Below are 22,297 nucleotides of genomic sequence, written 5' to 3' on the forward strand. Positions count from 1 at the left end.
ACAGCAGCAGTGTCGGTGTATAAACATTAGTTCAGGCTAAAAGAATACAAATAAATAAAAAAGAATAAAAAAATGAATAGAGCTGAACTGGTGGGAAGGTCGGTCTAGTTGATTTCACCATTCTGGCCATATTATCGCGCGAGGAAAACACGGTACGTGTAAGACGTGCAACGGCCCACAGCACTTGCCAGCTGCAATCCCCTAACCCCTCCTCAACGTCTTCTCTAAGGGGTATCCTGTGTCCTGTGTTTCCTCGTGCGCCTAAATTTTTACCACCGGAACAACTAGTCAAAACGTAGCTGTCTATATCCATCACCTTTCGTTCCCCATAACCATTTAAAGTAAATTTAATGCATCGCCAGAAGACTGGCAGTGCAAAACGCAAAAAGGAAAGCAAGAAATAGGCATTTTTCTGGTCCTCTACACTCATATGTGCCAGATTTGCGCCTCTCCTGTAAATATCTCAAATTATTTTGTAGCTGCAAATGATAACAGCTTGTTTTGCTCAAGACACTCGACAACCATCGCGGTCCTGCTGTAAAATCGCGAATGGTGCGAAAGCCAATCGCCCAAGGAAGGGTAGCGATCCCTCGTAATTGAAGGTCAATTATGCGAGTTGCTGCAAGTGATAATGTGGTTGGGTGTGCGTCAACGGGGCGTGAGTGATTACTTCTTACAGTGGCACTAATATCCAGTGAGCATCAATGATGTCGCTGTCATGGTACGTAACTCCAAAACACATTCCTAAGTTATAGCTGCATTGTGAATATCTACTTGCTAACCCGCCATAGTGGCTTAGCGGCTTAGTGGGTAACGCCAAGTCATTGAGGAACAACGACTACCGGGCTTTGGCTAATCCCCCTTGTGGGCTCGTGCCATTAAAGGTGGCAAAAACAACTACCGGACCCGAACGACGGTATGCTGCTCCTCCGGCCGCTGTTAATCACAGTTCACAAGAAAAGGTAGACGGCCCGCATCAACCGGCCTTGTTACAAAGGCAAGGTCGTCGGACACAGCCTTTGTAATAAGACTACTTTTTCTCGCGCTGCTCTCTACAAGAGTGTATACCAGTCTCGCCCAGCAAGCCGTGCTTCTGAAAACTACGTATGGCATGTTCTGCATCAAAGCTATGTTTTGTGATAGACTGAAATCTGTTTCAGTGATTTCGGTTGTGGAACTTACTTGCATAGTACGACGCCATCCCGAAGCACTTCTTCGTATGGTCCCTGGGGTAGCCGTTGTTTCAAGCACCTCTTCGATCCAGTCCCAAGATCTGGGATTCCAGTTCGGTATCGCGTTTCGATGCGATCTGCGTTGATGAAGATGAAAACTGAGTTTCCTTTCTTTTCTTTTTATGCTGTTATGATGCGGGTGCTAATCGTGTCTGCTGGCAAATAATTTAATTAAGCTGCGAAATAATCCTAAACCGCTTCAAAAGCGTATATGCTGTCGCTAGTAATCTATTTTAGCCTTTTCTGTGGTAATAAAGTGTAAAGTAGCCCGCGCCTCTTTAACAAACATCAATAAAAAATCAAACAAAATTTCGCCCCCCCCCCCCCCTCCTCATAACACTTTTGCAAAATGCGCATTATGAAGGGCAGATAACATTTCGCCGCCCACTTGAGGCAGGCGGGTAATGCGCGCCTTGCAGGGTTAGTTACCAGCCTGTCTGTGACTCTTATATGTCTCACTTCAAATAAATAATAATATCAAAATATAATTCACCAAGCCAAGGCACAATATTTAGATGTTGCGCTCTGAAGCTATCATGCGTTGTACTATTGAAGAACCATTTTCTCTGAAGAACATTTACAAACACTTTGTGTAATGGTGTACTGACAGCGACCCACCTTGAAGTTACTTCTTAACCCCGAGCGCACAGCAGGAGTTCTGTTCGGAATCGTTAGTGCTTGGCACGATACCCTAAATGGGCACTTGTTGACTTTTCCTACTTCTTCCTAAATTTGACGTTTCCTAAACATCTGCTCCGTATACTACAACAAACCTCACTCGTTGTGCGCGAAAGCGTGACAGCTGCCTTGACAGTGACAGATGCCCTTGGCCGGTCTTGTTGAAGAGCCTGGTGAAGACGCTGCAGGGAAAGCTTGCCTCGCGAAGGCGGAACTAACGCTTAGCTAGCTCCATTCGAGCGAACAGTAAGACCCATTGAACGTGACTCGGGCTGAGTCAGATCGCAGCAAAGGTATATACACACACACGCACATGAACACTCTCCGCAAACAGGGCGAGGAGTCCTTGAAGAGAAAACGATGGCACAAACAAAAAAAAAATTGCGCAGAGGTTTCTATCCTGGCGGCTCTCCAGCAGTGGTGCAAAGCTGGCTGCGCTGACTCACGCCTACACACATGTGGAGAGAGAATGTCTCTTCACTGTGTCGGCGTATATACGGCAACGAACGGACTCAGACACTGACTCAGGAAGAGAGAGCCACTGTTTATAAGCGTGCGGCAGCTGATCAAAACTCGCTGCTATAATAGTGCGTTGGGAATGCGCATACGGCGTAATACATTTATGATCTTCGTGTGTTAAAGCGATAGCGTTAAGGACCCTGTGTCGCAGAAAAATCCGGTGTCGGCGTCGTAGCCGGCGTTGGCGTCCCGTGAGCGAAAATTGCCGTGTATATTTTATACGGCACTATAGTTCTTATTCGATCACTGAAGTTGCTCACACCTTGTCTTACATTCTTTACAAGGGTGTTCCTCGGAATTTTGAGAATGACAGTCCACAAATAAATACCATGAACAAAAACACCGACAGCGCATGCCTTTTATGTTAACGCTACTCAGAGTGAAGTATTAAAAGTGCAAAACAATAACAGAAGATCGGCCCCCGCAAGAGGTCACATTTCTACCAGAAAGCTCGCCTTAGTGCAGAGCGTTCACCGCCAGCGTTACCGGTGAACGTTAAGGTTACATAAGCCGCAGTTGCCGAAAAGCGTGAGAAGCAGTCAGGGATCTTTGAATGCTATCACGTTCTACTTTTAAAGGTGATGCTTAAGCGTCCTGCAATTTTTTGTTCTCCGGTTGTCAGTGCGCTGCTCTCATTCTGGGCTCACGAGTTAGCGATCAGTGTCATCGCAAGCAACGACTAAAACTGAGGCAGTGGTAATGCTAATTTCAGAATTATTGAACTCACGGCAGGGTCAAGGAAACGAGATGCCGCAAAGTGGCGAGCTTTACTTTCTTTATACTTGACTGCCAGAGTGGACGCCTTGCTCGTACCTAAACATAACAAGGTGATTCCTGTGAACAGGTTCTCCTATAGTCATCGCGGAAAGCCTGTGAGCATGGAGCAAACACTGTCCCATTGGTCTATGTTTGCCTTTGCCTCAGCCAGCAAAACTCCTCTGAGAGGACAGGAGAAAAGTTCAAAAAGCGTTTTTATTATGCATATTTTTACAACTGCAATCATAGTTTGCAGCGAAGTTGCTGTCACGACTTTGCCTTCACCACGCGACGCGTGAAACAAACTTTGTTTCGAGTGGCCGTCTCTTTTTCTGCCACGAGCGCCTTATAGACTTTACGAAGAACTCAAAGAAAAACTGTCAGGCATTCTCTCTCAAAGAAGGCCCTTGTCTAAGCCCACGGGCTCCGTTGCGCGTACGTGTCAAAAGATAGTCTGGCGTGAAAACGGAAACAGAACAGAAGGCGCGCCGGTGGTATATTCCTTTGCTTCTTAAGCTGCATGGAAGAAGTCCCAAAAATAGACCGCTTTCTTAACGAACAAGTGACACGAGCAGCTTCGCCCCTTGCGAGCCGGGGAAGACGAACTGCCTCCGTAGACGAGTGGCTAGCCACCGTACTGTAAGGGGGGGGGGGGGGGGGGGGAGCGGGAGCTAGCGTCAATAAAGTAAAGAAAAATAATATATGTGTCTTCGGTTACGCATTGCCTTTTGGCTCGTTTCACGAAGCGTTGTTCTTCACTCCTTGGTTGCTCCAGAGGCAGTAAATAACTCCTCGCAGACTCAGTCGTCTAGACGAAACCGAGCACAGCGAAAGACTGTGACAAAAATAAGAAAGAAAAGAAAAGCCTTTTGCAACGATGAGTGAATACTGATAGAGTACTGCAACACGCTGCACTGGAAAAAGAAGCTAGAAGCTAAGATTTCAAAAAATAGCTAGGGAAAGGTAAGAACACTAAAAAAGTTAAGAAAGAAAAAAAGTTGGTTTACAGGCTTGTTTGACTGCTGTTGTAAACTGCTTTGTTCCGTCGTTAGTTCCGTTTTGACACTGCCAAAAGTTATGAATGAGTGAATGAAGGACATTGGGTGCACACATTGTAGAGATTTCTAATTTTATTTCCGGATGTTGCATTGTTGCCTTTAGGAATCTACACTTATGGACTGCACTGCAAACGTTTTCTGTCTCTAATAAATGAAACCTAACATTAAACAATACGTCAAAAGAAACAAGCGTCTAAAAGCGTAGAAGAGTTGACGCTTTTTGAAAGTCTTTGATGCCTGAAAAATGGAAAGCTGCCCAAGTCTGTCAATTTCGGCTTGGCCCTTGAACACTCCTGATCGAAGTATTTTTTTTTCTTCCTGCGAGTCATATTTAAGGCAGTGCGCCAAGAAGTTAGTTTTACTTGAATAAAGTAAATTTAGAAAATAAATTCCAAAATCCAAGTTCAGCGTCTCTTGACCTCTAGATAAGTGCACAAACAGCACTCTCGAAAACTATAAACAGGCACTTCGACGCTACTCACGATAATATTGAAAAAAAAAAAAAGAGCTGTCATTGCTGTTCACGTGGAAGCCGATTGACTGTTTTGTTTATGTTGATTCCGGGACTTAGTATAATCATCCAGAAGATGCCCTTCCGCCTTTAAGAGCAACACCAGAATCCAGTAAATCCACTAGACGTGCCCGTTTTGTTTACTGTCATGGATTGAGTGAAGGGCTTCTCAGCTCAACACAGACTAAAGAAACAAATTTCAACTGTCAACTACCAGAGACTACTTTTGTGAGAAGAACATAGAAATAGCAAAACCTAACTGATCTCCTGTGAACGTATTCACAAAACCTGTTAAATTATAATTGTTCGTGAAAGCAAATTCCACTTAATCTTGATCCCAGACAAATCATTAGCGAAGCTGTCCAGCCAATGTCAAAGAGTACCTACGAACGATAACCTTCGTAAATTCGGTCTCCCCTCTCCCCCCCCCCCCTTTTTTTTTTTCTAGTATTAAACGCTGAGATCAAGTGAGCGTTTTTGTTATGGGAATCATAGGCCCTTGGAAACAAGGATATATATGACGACAGGTTATGCTTGTATGTATACATGTACAGCTCTGCGCCGTTGTCAGTGTTCGCTGAACAACGTCAAGCGTAATATCTCGTGTAAACGTCATTTTGTGTACGTATAGCAGGCCAAACGTTGACATTGTATAATAACATTGGACCGCATCAGTCATCAAATGGACGTACTGTTGGCATTTTCGTGTTACATTGCTTCGTAGCCAGTGCACGATTGCAGTGAATGACAAATACTTGTCACATCACAGGAAATACGTCGAAAGAAAGAAGATAACAAAACTATTTCGTTTTTTTTTCTTCGTCCCTACAAACAGCACGTTAAGTTGGTGGTACCTATGTGTCGAACGCTGAAGAAAGTACATGAATGTAAACGCCGAATACAGAACTTTACTGTCGTTTGCTGTGACAATGCAAGCAGTCTGTAGACTTCTCCACATTGAGCGCGTTGATATACAAGCCGTTTATTCTGAACACTGAAAGAACTAGTAAATGAACATACACACGGATCCGTTAGTACTATATTCATACGTCTGGAGCGCAGCTATGGTTCTATTGAAAAGAGTTCTCGCATTGCGAGGGAGCAAGGTCACCACTAGGAAAGTATTTATACGTCGTTAACTTAGTATGACATACACACTTTCACATGCGTTACGAAGCGCAGTCATGCGGCGACGTCACAACAACGATGTACGAAGACGTAGTCCATATATGAGGGGACTTGATATACCTTGGAAAATTTGTATAGACACGCTAGGTAGACAGGCCAATGAACACGAAGTGCGCGAAGGGCACGTTCTCCCGTCCTTTTAGCTCCGTGACCACGTTTTACAATGCTAATAACCAGATGGCTCAGATTTTAACAATGACGTAATATAAGGCCGGACACCTTTATAGGTTAAGCGATTCCTTCTTACTTTTTTACCACACTGGTTGCCACGTGGCATATTTATTTTGAATAACTGCGCTATTGCGTGCAAGCCTTCGTTAAGAAGATGCATTAGCGGCTTGTGGAAGTTATTGTCTATAACTGCTCCTAGGTTGATCTGTCCGTGTCCCGATACCTATAAGTACTTTTCATACTGTGGACTTCGTCAGCATCCGCTGCAGACACGAGGGCAAAGTACTTTTGGACACTTCAGGGTTGTCAGGTGCTGGGCCGCAGGCCCAGGTTATACGGAAGGTCTAAGGGCCGCCTCAGCACGATGTACTCGGAGAGATACGTGTTCCACGGGTGTGAGATTACGAAGAAGGCAGCGGACACACCGGGTATTGGAGCACGAGTGTCCCATTGGAGAAGCGATATTCGCGGTACAAAGATGTAGGGGACGTAGACTTCACCATCCAAGTCCAGTGGTTGCAGTTTCATGGTCCCAGCCACTATATTAATATAGCTGACAAGGTCACTCACTCACCTTCTTCACCCGACAGCCCATCTACTTCCTTTCTCTTCGATTCCTCCTAATTGCAATTTATGACACTCGCGTCTATGCCTTGAGACTTGAGAACGACATTTCTGCACACGTAATATAACATCGTCTTCGGAGAGGAAAGCGAACGAGCTACATCTTTTTCGACACAGCCTGCCACCCTTCAACCTTCTTTATGCAGAATCAAATCGTTTTGGTTCCACTCCTTCGGCAGACATTAATCAAGAATTTCCGGCGATTCCGGCAAGGTACGTGCAGTTTCTCGTATATGCAAAGCTTGCTGGAAGGCGTTCCATTCTAAGGCAACCTTACTACTTGCAAAAAGTAATGTATCTTGACTTTTGGAGACATCTATGACTGTTGATGAACCATAGAATGCAAAAAGCACCAAGTGTACCATCACCGCAATTGCCGGTAGTCACCTGCCGCAAAAAAGAAGCAGATAAATAGTTGCGAAACGATATGCACAAGTGGACTTCATTTGTGTAGAGTGGTTTTCTATTCATGAAGTGTAGTTTCAGAAAGAGCATCAGTTGTTCACGCGTAAGCGCAATTACACTCATTGTATTTTTTTCTATACTTCTCTCGAGCGAAATCGTTCGGCATCTCTCGAGGTTAATCTTACTGCATCGGGGGTTTGTAACGACCTTTCGAGGCATTCCATCCCCCCGCAAGAGAAGGCGCCTAACGCCCGCTTACGTTATCGGCTGTGCGCAGCCTGCAGCACGGTCTCGCTTTATTGTCTTCGCGAGCAGCATACGCCAAAGCCCGAAGGCGGCGAGCTAAAAAGGAGTTCTCCGAAGGGTCATCAGCCCGAACGAAGCGAGACGATAAGACTTGAGGGATGGGAGGAGCGGCATCTCGCTCCTCTCCGAGCCACGAAAAGCAGCCGACGGCGAACTGGAGCGACCGCAACTTCCTTTTCGGGCTGTTCCTTCTTACCTTGCTTGCGATCTGCGCGCTGAGACCGTACGCCGGACCACGGTAAGCCATGACGACCACACTGGGCAGTAGCAGCAGCAGCAGCAGCAGCCGAGGCGAGGAAAGCGCGAGGGGCAATTGACCACAGCAGCAGTGGGTAGACGGTGACGGCAGTGACGAGCCGGGGCAGACCACGACTAAGACCCACCGCCGACCAGGGCTCCTGGAACCCCCTCACCGTCGGGCATGGAGGGAAGGCAGGGGGGATAGTGAGGGGGGAGCCTACTAAAGATAGAAGGCGCCTCACCGGAGGCTACCGCGGCGGCAGCCGCTGCAAGCGCCGCCCGAGAGCATCCTCTGAAAAAAAAAAAAAAAAGACAACGTTGTGGTGAAGAAGACCCTTCGTCTTCGAGAGAGGGAAAAAGAACCCCGGCTCAGGTTCCCATAACGGGCTCCACCGCGGTGTACGGCACGGCCGTGGTGCTCCGCTCACCCTCCCCCTCTGCCCAGGGATTGTGCACCTTGGCCGCCGCCGCCGCCCGCACGATTTCCGGGGCTTGCCACGACGCCGCGTCGTTGAAAGCGGGGCCGGGGACCATTGCACCGAGAAATGGTGCCTTTCAAGAACAACAAAGAGAGAGAGAGGCACGGACACAAAACAAAGGGAAATGGCAGGCAGGCCAACCTGTACAGTGAACACGATTTGTTACCCAGCAGGTGAAGGCGGAACAAGGAAGGGAGCATTATGAAATGAAATGTAGAAGAGAGACATAGAGCATGTACGAGTACACTCGCATGGCAGTCAGTGCACGTCAGTTAAGATCTGTCAACGTTGAAGTCAATATTTTGTCTTTAAGAAGGCCTTCGAGGTGCTACAGACGTCTGGTGAAGTCGGCATCAGAGAATGATCTGTTCCGGAAGCGGTAGGTGGAAGAGACATTGACCTGGAGTTCTTTGTCACGTATCATCTTGTTCAACTTGCCCGCTCGCCAATGAATCACTGTACTTAAGGAGACTAAGTGCGAGCTCACAGTGCGGTTAAGCAGGGTGAACGACAGGGCAGAGATTCGCATACCTGGGGCGAAACTGGTGCTCTTGAGTGATACCATTATCTGCTTAGACTGCCAACGCAATTTAAGCAATGGAACCACAAAATCTTTCCCCACCTTTCCTTTTCGCCTGGTGCAGCGTGGCCAACCAGGCTCTGTCTTGGTCAACCTCCCAGCCTGTCATTTAGCCTTTGTTTTCGATTCTCTTATCGTGATGGGCTGGTAAATGTTGACGTGCAAACTGCCGTTCATCTCGCGGACATCGTGGACCATTATCTCGGCGGACATCGTGGCTGGTATTTAACGCGTTGATTTGATCAACGCTTGGTGAAACCCGTATTGCCATTGTCAGAGATGCTCAGGCGGAAGAACTACCGGCCCAGCACGCCAGGCTGATCCCGCCTGTTGCACGACATTGCCACCATATCTGGAAGTTGCCCGACTGCAGTGCGGCCGAATTTTCCCGTTTATTCAAGCATAATTAATAGTACACATCTATGATTATGAGAGATAAGGAGTTCTTTATTTAAGAGCAGAGAGGTTTGCAGACATAAATGTATTCGCCAACATGCTACTCTGCATATTAGTAATGGGGAAGGAGCCAAGGGCCATAAATGAAGGAGGGCAGAAGAATAAAGAACAAAAATCACAGCATGACTTGACAGTTTCATTTCTCTATTGATTTCCCAAATAACAAACGTTTCATCATCATGGTGGAGCTAATCAGTCATCTTTTCGAGGCCAACCCTTATAGTCGGGAGCTACACGGAAAGGGCAAAGGGTTGCAGGAGTTGCACTTGCCTATCGCATAATTACCTGGCTGTATGTTGCGGCAGCCACCTTTAAGTCTGAGGTCTAAGCGGAGTGAGATTTTCCATCGTACTCAAAAATCGACAAAGAACACAAGTCAGCACTCGGGCAGAACCACGGTCCTTAGGGGCATGGAGTACTAGCACTCTTGGCCCAAGCCTACCTTTTTTTTTTGTGCTCACCGTAGGGTTTCGACTGCAATTTAGAGCGTAGGCTCCTTTCCCAAGCGTATCACCCCTGAAGAAAGCCGAACGCCAGGCAGGGGTACGCTTGTCTTAATTTGAACCAGTGGGTGCCCGGCGGCGGTAGGAATCGAACCCACAACCTCCCGCAGCCGAGGCGGGCACTCTACAGCAAGGGCAATGAAACGAATAGACACTAGATGTGAAGTAACGGCAGCCATTTTGACAAGACATACTCTTAGCTGGTGCACTTACCAAGGTAGCAGGGCAAGAAATTCTAGTTGGGAAACTTTCGCCAACTGGAGACGGGCAAGTTATCATGTTTTGACCCTATGTGAATGAGTAGGCCAGCAATAAAGGTTCGCATGAATGCTCGACTATGCGTTTGCCTCAGGCGCTGCGGGACACATCGCAACGCCAACTTGGGGGCCTGGAGTACCCTTTTACTGCTTGGTAAGCTTGCCCATCAGTAATTGGCTCTTCGTGAACGCAGTCCCTGCTCTAGCCTCTTTTGCTTCTGCTCATACAGCCCACCAAACAACTTGCTGAGCTAGGCTCAGCAACATTAGGCTGCCTGCTGTGTGAGCGCTTCGAACACTGCAGTAGAAAAAATGTCCCCCCCCCTCCCCCCACTTCCCTCTCAGCCCAATCACGTCTTTTTTCTTTCTCTTGTGTTCCACATAAATGTCGGATAACCCAGGTTTTCGACGGAAGGCGATAACACCAGTCCAATAAATGCTATTGCATTTAAAAGCGAAGGCGACCGAGAGTCCATTGACCTTCAGGGCACGCGGCATTCCACGAAGCTCGCGTGCGGACACGGCGAGAAGGAAAAGGCGGGACCCTACCCCGCAGCAGCATGGAGCTTTGACAGGCGTTTCACTCTGCTGCATCTAGTTTTCATACTCGGTGATGCAAACAGTGATTTTGTCAACAAAATGTAGTCAACGAAGTGGAGAAAGCGTGACAGAAACGAAGCGAACGACGCAACAAAGACGGTGCGTCGAGCAGACGACAGCTACTCAGCCCGTGAGCTCGCCTCAGCCTATGGGCGCTTGCCAAGTCGTTCGCTGGACCCACTCCGCCTTTCTATACACCCTATCGAAACTGCGCACTTATCTCCTCTCGTGTCGAGTTGGCATGTTTTTATTTTGCGGCTCATCACCACTCCTTGCAACGACGATGATGCCAAGTATGCTGGCGTACACCTTGCTGGCGATGCACGACGCGTAGAAACATTCGCCAAAGCAACGACGCCAGCGGTGGGGGTTCGTCCTGCAAGACCGCGAGAAGCTGGGTCACGCCACTTTGTCAGGTCACGTTCTGATTCACGTGGCGCTTGTCGAAAACGTTGGGGTGGTTACGCACCTATTCGATGAGCATTTCCGATGTCGCGACGAGCCTTGAAGACTGCGACATGGCGAGCGCGTCGGACTTAGCCGCCATCTTTCGAATTTCTGACTCGCGCTCTGATTGGCCCGCGGTGAGGGAATCCGGCGGCAGCGGATATGCTCAGAATCCCAAGCGCGTATTCTCAGCGTGCCGTCTAGGTCGCTCCTCCGAGAGAAATCTTGTCCCGTCACGTGACTGCATAGTGTAGCCGCGCAAATCGCGCAAAGCGCTCCAGGGAGGTGTGGCACGGAGCGTGAAACGGCTCGCGTCGGGTGCCTCCTATCGAGGTCGCCAAATCCCTCGCGACAGCTGTCACCCGAGGCGTTCACGATGCCACCTACGCGAGCGCTCTCATCAGGTTTCGCCCGAGTCTCCCAACTTGCGGGCCCGGCTCTACGGGCGAGCTGTCTGGAACAGTCAACGGGAAAGCGAAAAGTATTCGGCTAACAATGCGGCGGCCTCTTGCTGAAGAGTCAAGTGGGACGGTGCGCCACACAAAAGTCGCGGAGTTCTTTTGGGCCTCGGTGCGTACGAAGGGGCGCGAGTTTGAAGAGTTATTTCGAGGTGCGAGCCCTGACTCAGAGCTGAACGAAGAAGCCGCCCGACTGGCTCGGGCCAAGGCGCATAGCTGGCGAAAAGGTGGAATTCCGTTGATCAGCAGCCCAGGCGCCCACACGCAAAGGAGCCAATAAACACGCATGCAAATATATGAATACGTGCCGACTAAAACGTGATTCTGCTCGCGTGCAGCTGGAACCGCGTCACCCAAGTCAAAATACACTCGGCGACGTTGTAAAGAGTCCGAGGAAATAGCTCGGGTATGCGCAGTGCCAACTTGCGCACATCCTAGCTGTTCGAAGCGATTTAATTCAGGCTGCAGCTTTGCCTTTAAGATCAACCTGCCATTAGCTAGCCTGAGCGGCTCTTAACACAACATGGTTTAAATAACAAGAGACGTGCGAGCCTTATGCTCTGATTTAACGCGGGTGAGAGCAGAGCCCGGCGCACTAATCCAGATAGAGTACGACGGTTGTAAAATGACGCAGGAGAACTGAGCGCATTTGGCAGCTACAGGGAAAGCTCAGATATTCTGGTATGCAGGATTGCGGACACCTGCGCTGATAGGAGAACACGCACGTGTCAGTGGAGGACGAGAGCTTGAAGAGGCAGGTACCGGGACACACAGACGAAAAATCTTATGCAGGCCACACAGTGCTGTCGCAGTAAACGATTTCCTCCTGAGGCGGTACAATTTCATCTTCGCACACGATCGCAATGTTCCTCTATGCTTCACAATTTCGGGTCATCTCGGCAGATACGACAAGAACTTCCTTACAGCGCGCGCTATCGGGTTAGAGGAAATCCGAAGGGCAGTCTTGAACGAATAAAACCACGAATTTTTGCCGTGTATTTCGTTTCACGTTGTGCTTCACATTCCTTTCCGGTGTTTTCGTTACAAGTTGCGTTTTATCATCTTTTTTTTTCGGTAAAACATTTCATTCGCGGTTAGTTTTGAATAAGCAATTTGCCTGTTGTTTTCACTGTGCGTGGAAGGATATGCGCGTCATGGTGTCGCAATATGAGAAGACCAAGCGCTTGCATTACCGCGGGTTTAAATCGTTGAAGGCTGTACCTAACGAGCCGTATTATTTGGGCGCGAGGGGCCAAATTCAAAAAGCCTTTCATTCGTGAGTGCTCTTTGTCATTGGCTGGCCGCTTCCGCTATAAATATCTCCAGCATCAAGATTGGCTGGAATTTTCTCTTATACCAACGATTCTAGCGTAAGATGATTTTGCGAATACGGGCCACGAGGCGCTAAACATTGCGCTGACAAAACATGAAGCATCCACAAATCCGGGCAGTAGCGGCAAGGTTGTAAAGGCATACTCAGTAGCCTTCCAGCGCGTATGATCCGTTGCAAGAGTATAGTTATCCACGCAAGTGGTCATTTCGATGAGCGGCCGGAATAGTTAGCGAGTCGCGAGCACTGCGTGATGTTTTGTCGGTTCAAATATGCGGCAAGTTCTAATATCTCAATTTAGCGGGAATGCGCTGCTCTACAAAACTTGAGCAAACGCATTAAAAAAAAGTTATAAAAAGTGCACTAAAGGGCCCATTGGTTACACTTTGGTAATTAAATTCTCATCAGAGAGCAAACGTGGGTGTATAGCTATAGGTTAAGCGGGAGAAATAGGTGTGCAGGTCATGTAATGCGTAAGCAAACGACAGAGGGTCTAGAGTAACCGAATGGCTGCCAAGGGAAGGCAAGACAGGCCATCAAAGAGGCCAGAAGGTTTAAGCCTTGGGATGAGGTTAGGAAAATTGTAGGCATAAGATCGAGTCCGTTGCGCAAGGCAATGCTAATTTGAGATCGCTCGTAGAGGCCGTCGACCTACAGTGGATGTGAAATAGGCTGGTGTTATCGTTCATGCACTGTAAGCCGCGGTCACTGAGAGGCATGTGGGAAAAGTGTTATGATAGACTGACGATAATGCACAGAAATTGATCGGTCTGGAAAAGCACTCATTTCAGTATACGAGGAAACTGGATGGTGTCTCTATGCTTGTAGTCGCGTCATGCAGCATTCTTCTTCTAATACACCGCATTGTGTTGTCATTATACGTCGATATATTCACGACTTATCGCGTTTGGGCCCGGGTCTGTTCATTCGCAGTGCCACCAGACGCGTGTTCGCTGTTTTGCCACAATCCCGTTTGCGGCCACCGTCACGTAGCGTAGCTGTTGCCGCTTTGACGCTGCGCAGGTTTTTGTCGCTGTGCCATATTGTCCGCGCAGCCTTTTCTCTCGTGTGCTATTTTGAAGCGACCTCGCCTTAGGCCTGATCCATCCTGAGCGTCATCATTTTCGCGTGTCTCTCCTGCGACGCTTCATTGAAACGTGGCGATTGTTTGCTTTGCGAAACGCACGAGCGCGACGCATACAAACAAAGTAGACACTTGCTCCGCTAAAATAGAGACAGTGAGAAAAGCGATGCACCCTTGTTCGCGTCGTCCGTGCAGTTTCCTCGCCTTCCTACGATGGCTGCTCAATCTTAGAGGCATGACCTAGTAGAGGCTGTTGCCAGCAAGGAACTGTTGTCAGCAAGGAGTCATGACCCGGAGTCATGACCCGAACCCGTCAATTTAAGTCTGGTAAAGCTAAGTGTCGCTGAAAATCTGCCAGCTACAGCTTGCCTAGATCTGGAAGGACATTTCTGAACTTACCACACAAAGAGCTTTGGCTAATCACGGCGCGTCGTTTCATCGCTAGTTGAAAGACAAATGAGAATGTGGATGCTTCATTTAAAGTGTCCAACTGCAGTCATTCGGACTAAAGTGTTTTTTATAGCTCGAAGCATGCTTATTAGATGAACGCAAAAAGTTCAGAAATTTTGGTGGAATGTGGCCTATGCGCTGCCAGCCAGGCGTTGGGTACAACCTTCTTAACCGGAGGCCGCAGGATATTATTGCAGATATTGAGATTATTTGTTCTCCTTCTAATCACTTTGGGGTCATTGATGTTGCTGCGCGTGAGTGCGTAATCAAGCTGAAAGTTGCTTATTTCGCGCGCTGCGAGTGAAACGCGGGAAAAAAAATTATTACGCAGGACATGGCGCGCTGAAAACGACTTAATGGAATGTTTTAAGACACAATGATAGCTTTTCCATCGGAAGTAAAGCACTTCATTCAAAAATATAAAAAATATATTCTTCTATAATTATGCATGTAATTAGCACGCAAAAATTATTCTGTTGGCGGAAGAGGACTAATGACTTAACAGCGTATCTCTCATAATCATCATAGTACCAGTTTCTTTTCAATGTATTGGCTAACATAGCTGGGAGACCCTGTATACTTTTACCACACTTTAAGTACCGGTCGCAATGCGCAAGCAAAAGATAGAAAGGCTACGCGGACACTGCGCTTACGTTATCAAAACAAATAGTTTCCCAAATACAGATACGCACTCTTTAACGGCCACAGCGGCAATCGTAACTGGACATACTCTAAAGCATTCGAGCAGATAAACGCATCGTTTGCTTGCGCACTGAATGTTCCATGCATGCAAGCAACGCACACATTGTTCTAACCGTTACACTTGCACGTTTCTCAAGAACTTCATCTTGTTGTTTGATGCTACGTGCTTTTAGAAAGCGACGGTCCCTACGCTTACACTTAACCGAATGACGTGCGTTCATTTCCTTGTAAACAAGAGTGACAAGAAACACGTTAGCAAGCACGTAACATGCTCTAATTTGTGATGATCTGCAGACAGGGAAGGCGCAGTATAATGACATATTTTCCTACAGCGCGAGCAACAGAAATGACACTAAGGAAGGACGACATGGCATGGGTGTGCAAGTCGTCAACTTTTCTACGTGTCCAGTACGTTTTCTTCATGCTGTAGGAAAAGATGAAATTGCACCGACTCGCCCAACTATAGCTTTGCTCCTTCCGTACCCGTATAATAGCAGACATGTGAGAGGATAGATGAACAGCTCCCGCAGGCATTATACCAAATCTGGCTTTATGGGAATTGATTTGGTATGACTCTAGTTGATGTTGATGTTGAGTTCTTTTGAATATGGCACTTACCCACGAGGTGGATTGGCCACACAAGTGAGAAATTAAATGAGATAAATAAATGAGAAATTAAGTTACATGAACTGAAATGAAAATAATAAAATACGCAAGATAATAAACCTATTTAATGAGAAATGGCGCAAATTTTCGTCGTTGTCAGCGCGTAGAGCGTGTTTTTCGTCACCGTGCCAAGTGTCTTTTCTTTTATTGTATACGGGATGTCCAGTTTTGGGTGATGTCATCACTTTGTTTACTTGCGATATAATTCGGTGTTATACCTTATTCTTACGGTATCATTACGGTCAAGCTGATGCCGAATCAAGAAGAGCGTCTTTAGTTGTCTCTGGCTTTCCCGGCCGATCCACATGCCGCCGCAAACGCGTGCGATCAGCGCGTGAGGTCAGCTAGGAGGTATGAAGAAAAGGAGGAAGATGAAGAGAGAGATTCCTTGTGTGCGGACGCATTCCGGAACCATGACTGAGTACAGTGGTCCGGAGACCACGTTCGAAACCGCGCGTGATTACTGGGCGTCCTCTAGCAACAAGAATGCCAATGCGAACGCACCCCACCGAGATCATTGGAATGGCGTACGTGAGCTCGCTGTTTCATTCACTGGTCATATGGTGTAGCACTATATATACGGTGTATCGGTACAATCAAATGAGCCGCAAAGACGATGATTACGTTCTGTTCTTATCGTGTTTTATGTTCTTACAGCACGAGCAAAGGAAGCTCGACACGCTTCAGGAAAGCCCTTCAAGTACGGTTTTTCTTAGCACTGCGCCTGAAGGCATCACCACTCAACGACCGAAGACGGCTGAAAGCGTAAGAAACCTCGCTGAAGGAGCTCCGTTCAGTCCGACTGCATGTTTGTCAGAAGTATACCATCTTGACAAAAAGTGGGATTAATATTGCAGGCTACGTCAATGATAACATGTCCTACGGAGTCACTGGCAAAACTGAAGGGGTTTAAGGTGGAAGATTGGTACTGTCGTTGAGGCCGTCGTCCAAGATCGCGAACACCATAAGAAAGACTAACCACAGTGCAGGATGGGACGATAACTCTCAATTAACCCTACTCCTATCCTCGCTTGAGAATGCAGCATTAAAACGATGCAGTCACTTTTCCTACGTAGAAAATTTACGCAACTTTCGTGAAACGTTATCCCGGATGTTACCCGTTGCTGTCACGATCATAATACGGCTAACCATTGTTTAACTTCTACAAGTATTTTCCTCTAACTTGTTGTACAATTTAACTTGCAGACGATATAATGGCATTGGGACTTCGGCTCACTTTGAGCTCGCATTCTTATGTTGTACGTTCTGTGGCTCCTTTGTTTTTCTCTGTTACAGATCCACAGCCCATCCCCATCACGGCACACCTGCAGCAGCTCGCACTCACAGAAGGCAGACGGCGTGCTCGTGCTTCCCTTGTTCACCGTGTTCGTCGGCATCTGTGTGGTCGTCGTCACCGCCTTGGTTGCCACTCTGAGGAGAAACGGGATATCCCCGCTAGCGCAGGTGGTGTGCGCCAGCCGCGACTGCATGCTTCACGCCCAGCTCTTGAGGACGGCGTGCAACGTGTCCGTAGACCCTTGCGTGGATTTTTACGCATTCGCCTGCGGCTCCTGGGAATCCCGCAAGAAGCGCAGTAGGCTTGACACCCTGGTCACCGAAGTTTACGACATGGCCATCAGCGATCTACGATCCACGGCCGGCAATTCAACGAAGGCAGGCAAACTCTTCCGTGCGTGCACCCAGCCCTCGGAGTTGGACGTCGATTCCAACCTGGAGCTCTTTAAGGAATTCAGGAGGAACTTGAGCATGTTCTGGCCCGAAGAACCTCCTCCAGATGCAGTTAACGTGCATCCGATAGACCTCCTCTTAAATCTGGCAATCAACTGGCGCATGGGCCTGCTTTTCCACGCTCGCATCCTGCTATCCCCGATTTCAAGGACTCCCGTGTTCGTTTTCACTCCGGGAACCCTGAACTCTCGATGGCGCTCGCAAACCGCCATTCCAAAAACAGTGCATGAGTACAAGTCGCACGTCAGGAAACACCTTCAAATTCTTAACGTGACCATGTCGTGCTCTAGTGATACGTGTATAAGTGCGCTAAGGATACTACAAAGCCACCTTGTCAGCATGGTTGTTGATGTCGCCCAAGGCGACAAGTATAACATGGCGCATGATATCGCTTCCTTAGCCGCGATCTTGCAACTCGGTAAGAACATCTCGTTGCTGGCGCTCATCAACAAGCACAGCAAGCCGTATGAATTCGGGCCTGAGAGTCCGGTTGTTATGGGAATCAAGTTGCTTGAGCACATCGATTCGCTTTTCAGACGCCATTCTGAAGAAGCCATATCCGATGCCGTCTGTTGGATGTTCATTCAAGAACATCTCTGGATCATCGCAGACAGGTCGGACCTGCGGGTTGGGACGAGCGAAGAAGGGAAGAAGCTTGTCGAGTACGCCTGTTTCGATTATGTCAGCTCTGCTCTGGGCTTGCTCGCCGCCGAAGACTACGCACGCAATGAATACACTACACGCAGCCGAAAACGCGTCGACAGCATTATTGGACAGATAACACTGACGTTTTATGAGAGCGTCCAGGATGCGACATGGCTCGACGCCGATGCAAAGTACACGACGCTGGCAAAAATTCGCAAACTAAAAGCACAACTCTGGCCCGCCATGGAGTTCTTTGACGCTAACGCGACCGAGATATTGTACCACGCATTTCCCGACATGACTGGACCATTCTTCGAAAGCTTCTTCAGTCCTTGCGAACTCTTCGAAACCTTTTAGCTGATGCGCGCGCCAATGATTTGTACATGAAGCAAATTGCACTACCCTACGGATCATTCGAGTTTGACTACTACTTCAACCAAGCCCACGTTTCCTTGGCGGTGCTCAAAGCACCGGTTTATTACTTTAACGGTACGGATGTCATGGTCTACGGCGGATTTGGAGCGCTGTACGCCCAACAAGCAGCGAGGACAATGGACTTAGTCGGCAGACTAACGGATGTCGAGGGTCGGCTTAATGGACGGGACTGGCTGCACGTCTACTACTCGTACAGAGAGAAAATGAAATGCACGTACAAGCAAACTACACGCGTTGATTTGGATATGTTTCCGTTGGTGGCCGGATTAGAAATCGCCTTTCGCGCCTTCCGGGACGTTTCGCGTAGCAACTCGATATCTGATCGTAGGCTCGAATCACTGGAGCGATACACCGAGTACACAGCTTTTCTTCATGACATACTGCAGCGCCTTGTGTTCCTCCAAGACTGATTTTAGTGCGAGAGAAAGATGTAACATACCGCTTCAAAATTTTAAAGCATTTGCAAAGACTTTTAATTGTTCCGTGGATACCGCCATGAACCCCAAGCATAGGTGCGTTGTTTTTGCTGAACAATAAGGAACTTGAGCCAGACCGTGCAAGGACTTTTGTCTGTTTTATTCAGTGGTAAATGTTATCCGCTCAGTGAGAGTTGCGTATTTTACGGTCCCTTTTTATGTGATCTTTTTTTCTCACAATGAACAGCGCAAGTAGCAGAATGTTTGTGCAGTGGTAGCTCTGAAGTGGGTGTCGTGGAATCACGCGGTATCGAAGTGATTCATTGAAACGTGCCATTTACAACTACATGTAGAGCGACTCGGAGTACTTTGTGGACTTGCGTGTTGTCGGCGTTTTGTATTTTGACGAGGTCATCTCTTTTTTTTTAACGTATTATTTTGACAGGGTCGTCTCTCTTTTTTTAATATGTATTAAAGATGCTTAATTCCGTGCTTTAGATCGGAGTAAACTGCTTTACATGCCGCAGTTGAAGGAATTAAACGTGTAATGCGCGCTGCGAGCATTTGCGCACCCGCACTATGGATAATGATGATGATGATGATGATGATGATGATGATGATGCTGATGATGATGATGATTATTGCCCCCCCTTTGAAACGGGGCGGGGACAAATAATGACCTAACCTGCTTGATTTAATCAGATTTTACTAAATCTATGGCTATCTAACCTTTTGCCTATATGATCTCGATCTTAACTATCGTATTTAAAACTTATCTCGCTATATTGTACCATTACCTTCGCTTGCGTGTAATGCGTAGGGTAGATAACCGATGTACCATCATAGAGTTAGAGAATGGGTGCCAAGAGAAGGGAAGCGCAGTCGAGGACGGCAGTAAACTAGGTGGGGTGATGAAGTTAGGAAATTTGCAGGCGCAAGTTGGAATACGCTATATAGCGCAAGACAGGGGTAATTGGAGATCGCAGGGAGAGGCCTTCATCCGGCACTGGACGTTTATAGGCCGATGATGATGACGATGATGATGATGATGATGATGATGATGATGATGATGATGATGATGATGATGATGATGACCTACGCTTGCAACGGCTCCGGTTCTATCAATCTATTCCCGGCTTTTTTGCGCCAATATTCTGATCGTCTCTTATCTCGACTGCTTACCAGTTAATCATTCCATCAGCAGCCAGCTCGGGCCTCAAATAGCAAGGCGTTATTATACGGAATTTCCCTCCTCGTTCCTCTCTTCCCGTTTTTTCTTTTTTTTTTTCAAATCTCCATCGTCTTTTTGTTTCCATCCTATGGATCCAATTCACGGTCTCTGTTTCTCTCACTTTACTTTTTACGACTCCCGGTTGTCTAGAGGTCTGTTATATAGTGGCGCCACCCTTGAGACGAAATGCGATGTCGCAGCTTCACCATGACCTTTGAGATGAACGACCATACACTGAAAGCAAACCATAGTGGCGCTTACAATCTCGGAGGCATTGTTTGTAAGACGGAATACTTGTGCTTTCAATTGCAGGTTGCGCCGCCAGACGTGGCGGGTGCAGTTTCAGGTCAGTTTCAGGCTGCAGTTTCAGGCGGTGCAGTTTCAGGCTGCAACAGTTTCCTCTATAACGAGCCTTAGTAGCCTACCGATTATTCTTGCGTCGATGCTGTCTTATGTACTGGCGATGCAGTTTTCGATTGGTAACGTTCTGAATTCCTTCTTTTTTGTGTGTGTGGAGCCTGATTTAGTTTTGCAAATTTTATCCATTGTGTAAATTAGATTCATGCACATCGGGAATGAATGCATTTGTGTCCCAAGTGTGTGACCACGGAGAAGCTATGTATTTTAATGTTACCTGGTATTTTGGAAGATATGAGTAAGGTTTTCAGCTTTGAATATACCGAAAATTAATATGCCGAAATAATGTCCTGATCGTACATCTGCGGAAACGAGTATAATTTGGTGTGTGGAAATAGTGGGCGTGCTTATGGTCTCGCAATGTCTAATTTGCCTTTTTTTTTCTTTTTTGTACCGAAGAGAAAGAGCTGCTGGACTTTTGTTGGATACTCAAACTTAGTCCCTTTTTATAGGTAAAAGACCAGTAACTGCTGCTTCTGAAGTTGTTCCTTGTCTATCTTGATCAGGAGTGATTTGTTCGGTTTATCTCACTTTCTCCTTCCACCGCACATGTTTAACAATGGCATAGATAGTCGTTTCCCGCGTTTGCTTTAAAGCGTAGCTTTTTTCGCATGACTCCCGCACCTTGATATTCGTTTATTATAGACTGCGCAAGTGCATGCGGATGTCACATGGTCTTGTATCGGCTTATTTAGTGCCTAATTCGGACCACACACACGGCACCCTTTCTGCATCCCTAATAACTCTCATAAATATCTAAATCATCCCAGATTGACTGTTTTGTTTGAACAACTGTCGTGCGCTACATGTGTTCTTAGTACAGCCACGTGATTTATGACGCATGCGAGTTTAAACGCACGGAAATGGTAAAGTGCCTAGAACATACTTAAGTATATTATAGGCACTGTAGAAATGGTCAGCGCGGAATCTGTCGGCAGTAAAGCAGTTGCGTTTTGCTACTGCTCGCAGGCCCAGCCACAAGGAACAAGTTCCCGACAGATTTCCGGCGTCGGCGCCAGCCGGCGTCACGCGGCGTCGGCCGACGAAAGCCGGATTTCATGCTTTCTGGACACTACAGGCGTCGGCGCTGTTATCTGGCTTGGAAAGACTTCGGCGTCGAGCGAGCGTTGCCCCCAGCGTCGCGTTGTTCTGGACGACGTCTGCCAACGCCGGCTGACGCCGACAATCCGTCAGGAACTTGTTCGTTGTGGTTAACTCTCCGAAGGAGCGTTATAGGCTTGTAACTCTGCCAGTATTTACATCTTTAACTTTAATTTAGCTCTGTTAGCTTAAATGTACCCAACCCATACGCTACGTTCTGACAAGGACGTACCGTGAAAATGTTTATGTGGTCTAGGAATTTAGTGGTTCGCTGTAGGTTCGAGGGCCTACAGTCAAAATTCGGGAACTGTAAACGTCTGTCTTATAGTTGCACTGATTAGGTTATACAAATATTACGCCCTCTGTTGTTGGCTCAAGCGAAGTTCGACAAACTGGATCGCAATCTGGATCTAGCCCATTCACCCGTATTCGCCCTCTGCCATTGTAGCTACCGTCCACTTGTTACGGTAAAAGGAAAGGTGACGTCTCTTCTCATTCGTTTATTCATAATCATCATCGTCATCATCCTAATCGTCATGAAACCTATTTTGATGCTCTTGCAGGATGAACGCCTCTCCTTTTCGGAAGCCACCTTAGTCTGCA

At 47.4% G+C, this 22,297-nt stretch overlaps 2 protein-coding genes across 3 annotated transcripts in view; one reads left to right on the plus strand and one right to left on the minus strand.

The window, feature by feature from the left end:
* The window catches only part of LOC119460934 (muscle-specific protein 20), a 28,737-nt gene extending 20,959 nt beyond the window's left edge, over positions 1-7,778 (minus strand). Inside the window, exon 1 of one of the 2 annotated variants that reach the window (XM_049673258.1) lies at positions 7,716-7,778. Coding sequence is in view for 1 of the 2 variants with exons in the window: in XM_049673259.1 (XP_049529216.1) it covers positions 7,645-7,695 (51 nt within the window). In the remaining variant the exon portion in view is untranslated. Of the gene's footprint in view, positions 1-7,644 lie in introns of both variants that reach the window. The other variant, XM_049673259.1, reaches the window with a different exon arrangement.
* Positions 7,779-11,505: 3,727 nt separating this feature from the next.
* LOC119462022 (uncharacterized) lies at positions 11,506-18,451 on the plus strand. Its single transcript, XM_037723381.1, has 2 exons — positions 11,506-11,580; positions 16,997-18,451. The coding sequence occupies exons 1-2, from the start codon at positions 11,506-11,508 to the stop codon at positions 18,449-18,451; spliced, it is 1,530 nt and encodes a 509-aa protein (XP_037579309.1).
* Positions 18,452-22,297: the final 3,846 nt, after the last annotated feature.

The sequence above is a fragment of the Dermacentor silvarum genome, chromosome 8 (assembly GCF_013339745.2).
Source record: "Dermacentor silvarum isolate Dsil-2018 chromosome 8, BIME_Dsil_1.4, whole genome shotgun sequence".
NCBI classification, from domain to species: Eukaryota; Metazoa; Arthropoda; class Arachnida; order Ixodida; family Ixodidae; genus Dermacentor; species Dermacentor silvarum.

Bases quoted from the DNA above. Each gene is read 5' to 3' on its own strand.
- LOC119462022 (XM_037723381.1), top strand. From the start codon at position 11,506: ATGCGGCGGCCTCTTGCTGAAGAGTCAAGTGGGACGGTGCGCCACACA. The intron at 11,581-16,996 runs GTGCGTACGAAG...TCTCTGTTACAG, and splicing joins CGGAGTTCTTTTGGGCCTCG to ATCCACAGCCCATCCCCATC.